The 5,000-nt window shown below is 43.2% G+C and overlaps 1 protein-coding gene across 9 annotated transcripts in view; it reads right to left on the reverse strand.

Annotated features, from left to right (window-relative positions):
* Positions 1-5,000, reverse strand: part of LOC310823880 (uncharacterized protein) — a 417,085-nt gene that overhangs the window by 163,722 nt on the left and 248,363 nt on the right. For 7 of the 9 annotated variants that reach the window (XM_083696771.1, XM_083696772.1, XM_083696775.1 and 4 more), the window contains exons 7-11: positions 4,329-4,442; positions 3,699-3,789; positions 3,285-3,516; positions 875-2,690; positions 1-110 (exon numbers count right to left, since the gene is read on the reverse strand). The exon at positions 1-110 is cut by the window's left edge and continues 64 nt beyond it. In XM_083696771.1, the coding sequence (XP_083552897.1) occupies positions 1-110; positions 875-2,690; positions 3,285-3,516; positions 3,699-3,789; positions 4,329-4,442 (2,363 nt within the window). Of the gene's footprint in view, positions 111-874; positions 2,691-3,284; positions 3,517-3,698; positions 3,790-4,328; positions 4,443-4,552; positions 4,667-5,000 lie in introns of all 9 variants that reach the window. The other 2 variants (XM_083696770.1, XM_083696773.1) reach the window with 2 other exon arrangements.

A 5,000-nucleotide genomic window follows, 5' to 3' on the forward strand; every position in this document is an offset into this window, starting at 1 on the left:
CACCTAGATCATTGTGACTGAGGTCCAGCTCTCTCAGGTGGCAGGAGTCTGAGCTGAGAGCTGAGGCCAACGCTTCACAGCATCTCTCTGTGAGGTGACATCCATTCAGCCTGAATGAGGAATAAATACAAGCATCAAGTCTTTTTAACTCAGAGAAAAATTTACATATGTGATGTGTTCTATCATTTCCAGTTGAATGTCGCCGCACCTAATTACAATATAATGACATTTTCGGGATTTTAACATAGAACAACATGTTTTCTAATCATTTAACTTCATTTCAAAGGTGAAATCATCATGTATCCATACTTTTCATGCCTTAAATAATGGATAGAGCTTTCAGTTGGAGATGAGTGGTGAGCTCCTTCCAACTGCACCAACTGTAAACTCACTGGCTAGAGAACTGACTCATTCCACTTCCACTAAAATAAAGCTGACAAACTCATTAGCTGAACTGTGAACACAGCCAGCCATGTTATTATATATGCTACCTATGTTATTTGCTTAATGTCAGACCAAAAGTCTTCATTTGAGCCGCAGTGTGAGTATCCGTGGTAGCGCCAGTGGATTTCGATAGTCTTAAAAACGTCAGGAGTGTATTTCTCCAAACCATAGTTCAGTACTCCGACTGGAAATGGCTCTTTCTACCTCATTATTGGGAGTCGAGACACAAAGCGACTGAACATGTTGGAGCAAGTCGTATATTTGTGTGTCAATAAAACATGAAACATAAGTGTGCAATCAATTTATGAATGACTTTTGACCATGTGATCAATAACTCAGTTTCTTCCATTTAATCCGTAAATCATAAAAAGTGATCACATACTCCATTCATCGCTCAAGTATCAATACAGTGTTTTGTCCATCTACTTACAGTGCCGTCTTAGAGGCTGTGACCACTGGCAGCAGCTTCAGAAGACCCTCTTCTGATCTGGAGTACTTCTTCAAGTCAAACACATCCAGCTCCTCTTCTGAAGTCAGCAACACAAAGACCAGAGCTGACCACTGTGCAGGTGAGAGTTGGGCTTCGGAGAGACGTCCTGAGCTCAGGGAGCTTTGGATCTCCTCCACTAGAGAATGGTCATTCAGCTCATTCAGACAGTGGAACAGATTGATGCACCTCTCTGGAGAGGGATTCTCCCTGATCTTCTCCTTGATATACTTGACTGTTTCCACATTGGTCTGTGAGCTGCTTCCTGTCTGTGTCAGAAGGCCTCGTAGGAGATTCTGATTGGACTCCAGTGAGAGGCCCAGGAGGAAGCGCAGGAAGAGGTCCAGGTGACCATTCTTACTCTGTAAGGCCTTGTCCACTGCACTCTTGTGTAGGTTGATGATGGGGTTGATCAGTGGTGCGTGAATCTTTGGTTTGCGTCTGAGTAATGACCATAGCTTCCTGGATGATGATTTCTGTTTGACCAGTGGATTCTCATTGCTGATGTTGAATGTGAGGAACATATATAAAGCAGCTAGAAACTCCTGGATGCTCAGATGCACAAAGCTGAACACTTTGTGCAGCCCACACTCCTCTCTGAAGATCTCAGTGCACACACCCGAGTACACTGTGGCTTCTGTGACATCAATGCCACACTCTCTCAGGTCTTCCTCATAGAAGATCAGATTGCCACTTTCCAGCTGATTGATGGCCAGTTTTCCCAGTGACAGAATTAGCTCTTTATCCCACTGTGGATCTTTGTCATGGTCTCCAAGGTACTTCACATTCCTCTGTTGGGTCTGAAATACCAGGAAGTGTGTGTACATCTGTGTCAGGGTCTTGGGCATCTCTCCTCTCTCTGCTTCACCCAACAGTCTCTCTAGGGTAGTGGCTGAGAGCCAACAGAACACTGGTATGTGGCACATGATGTGGAGGCTCCTTGATGACTTCATGTGTGTGTTGATTCTGCTGGCCAGGTTCTCATCACTGATTCTCTTCATGAAGTACTCCTCCTTCTGTGGGTTGTTGAACCCTCGTACCTCTGTCACCTGGTCAACACACTCAGGAGGGATCTGATTGGCTGCTGCAGGTCGGGAGGTTATCCAGAGGAGAGCAGAGGGAAGCAGATTCCCCTTGATGAGGTTTGTCAGCAGCACGTCCACTGAGGTTGACTCTGTGGCATCACAACATGTCTCGTTGTTCTGGAAGTCTAGAGGAAGTCGACACTCATCCAGACCATCAAAGATGAACAGAACTTTATACTTGTCAAAGTTGGAGATTCCTGATTCTTTTATTTCAATTAAGAAATGACCAAGAAGTTCATTCAAACTGCACTTCTTCTCTTTCATTAAATTCAGCTCCCGAAAAGGAAGTGGAAATATGAACTGGACATCCTGATTGGCTTTTCCTTCAGCCCAGTCCGTAATGAACTTCTGAGTAGAGACTGTTTTTCCAATGCCAGCGACTCCCTTTGTCAGCACATTTCTCATTGGTTTGTCTTGTCCAGGTAAAGGCTTGAAGATGTCGTTGCATTTGATTGGTGTCTCCTGTGTTGCTGGTCTCCTGGATGCTGTCTCAATCTGTCTGACCTCATGTTCGTTATTGACCTCTCCACTTCCACCCTCTGTGATGTAGACCTCTGTGTAGACCTTATCGAGAAGTATTGGGTTGCCTTGCTTTGCTATTCCCTCAAACACACACTGAAACTTCTTCTCCAAGTTGGACTTGAGTTCTTGTTGGCACACCACAGCAAGCTCATCTGAATGACAAAACAATTTACAAAATATTCCTGGCACACTTTACATTAAGTTGACCCAGTACCTGCAGGAACTGTAAATATGTATATATATTTTGCCGATATATATATGCCATTTAGCTGACGCTTTTATCTAAAGCCTCTTCCATTGCAGTGAGTGCATACATTTCAGTATATATGGTCCCAGCAGGAAGCAAACCCACAACCTAAGCGTTGTTAAAGCCATGCTCTACCGACTGGACGACATGTTGTATTAATTAACAAGTTGTTATATAGTAGTTAATTATTAATTATTTATATAGTAATTAATTACATAGTATGTAGTGTAGTTGAATGATATATTCCTGTGTAGGAAAGAACAGTCCTTATTCCCTCTGTGTTAAAGGAAACTGTCCAAACCCATTACTATGCAATTATACAGAAACAACCAATCTTTTTACTGGAGTAATTACAGAGACACTAAGTTATAGAGGCAACATAATATAAAGAGTGACCAAATGGGGATATACATCATTATTACAGTTAGTGGTGTTTGTATTTCCAATAATATTTCAGGCCTAGTACCACTTCTCTGTGAAAACACATGAGGTCTCTTACGTTTCTCCAGTGTGTCAGCGAGCTCCTTCTGTTCCATGTTCCTCAGGACGTGCAGTGTGATCTTCAGAGCCCCTTCTCTGGCACTGCTCTCCTGCTTCTCTTCTTCTTCATCATCCACCACTTCCTCTTCCTCCCCCTGACATTCAAAGCACTCTGGGTAGTCTTGAGAAATAAGCCTCTTGAACCTCTTCAGCTCATTTCTCAGTAGACTGATGACATTGTCTTCAAGCAACTGAAACATTTAGAAAAATAAAGTGGAGTGAGATAGACAATAATGGGGAAACCTTTACACACAGTAGAGAGACTAAATACAAAAAACACTTGACTTTGGCATGCAATTGAAACAAGAAAAATATAACTTTTCTATGGGGATGACTTTGCCATCTTCAATGTCATTTTTTCTATTTAGCTCACCCTGAATATGGAAGCCAGTTCACTTTGACTCTGGACAGACTGACCACTGGGAATCTCTGACTCTGGTCTCTCCACAGGGTCACTGGGGATTCTGTGTAAAAACAAGAAATAAGCAGATGTCTTTATCCAGAGAAGTGTGAATGAGGCCCAGTTTCCCCAAATAGAATAACTTCTGAGTGTATACCGCTAAACATAGTTCCTGGGTCAGAACTAACATTGGTGGACGGTGTAGCCAGTCCAAATGTATATATGTCTGTATTGTAAGTAGCTTGTAAGCTTTTTTGGCCATCTCCCTCCAGGATCTGCTCTCCTCCTCTGTGGACACGCCTTCTAGTGAGTGTTGTAACACTGTCTGTTGCTACAGTATGCATTGAACTACAGTATATCTACATTCCTATGTCTAACATTTGAAATTCTGCCTTTAATGATAAATACGTGCTGAACTCCTAGAGCTGAAGATGGTGTCATTATAAGCTGTACAATAAATAATTGTTGCATTGTGTGCCTTATTCCCATGCTCCCTCCTTGATAGTAGAACCTGAGTTCATTATAGTTTCCTCTGAGGACCTCATAAAACAAACAGGTGGCGTAGTCTAGCAGTTAGTTCATCAGATCCCATGATACACTTACCCTGGTTTAGCAGTGATGGTTCCTTGTCTGAAGTCTATTGGTTCTTCCATAGAGTGGTCACTCTTCATGGACACACAGCTGGGTACAGGTGAGGCTGGTCTCTCTTTCTGGACCCTGCCAAACACAAAATGAATTCACATTAACTAACAGTCGACAGTGAACATCACATGTTCACGAGTGTGTACCTGTGTTGTCAGGATATGAGGAATAAACATCAAACTAACCTCTGATCAGAATGAGCAAGTCTTCCTCTAAATGTGATTGGCTCCATCATAGAGTGGTCACTCTTCATGGACACACAGCTGGGTACAGGTGAGGCTGGTCTCTCCTGCTGGACCCTGCATTACAAGGTGGAGTTGTGTTTTTAAATGTGCCATATGAGCTGAGCTCCTAGAGCCAGTTCCACAGGAGGGTGGCATTGTGAAGGACAAAGTGTTAATGAACCTGTCTTTGTTTCATTCAGGGGATCCCCATCACCATGGAGGGTTGGGGTGCGCTGGGAGGAGGAGAGTGGGGACGGTGTGGCCAGTCCAAATTAATATATCTGTATTGTCAGTAGCTTTTAGGTTTTTAATGGCCATCTTTCTCCAGGATTCACTCTCCTCCTCCATGGACATGCCTTCTAGGGAGTGTTGTAACACTGTCTGTTGCTCCAGTTTGCATTGAATTACA

This window comes from Argentina silus (genome assembly GCF_951799395.1).
Source record: "Argentina silus genome assembly, chromosome: Y".
Lineage (NCBI taxonomy): Eukaryota > Metazoa > Chordata > Actinopteri > Argentiniformes > Argentinidae > Argentina > Argentina silus.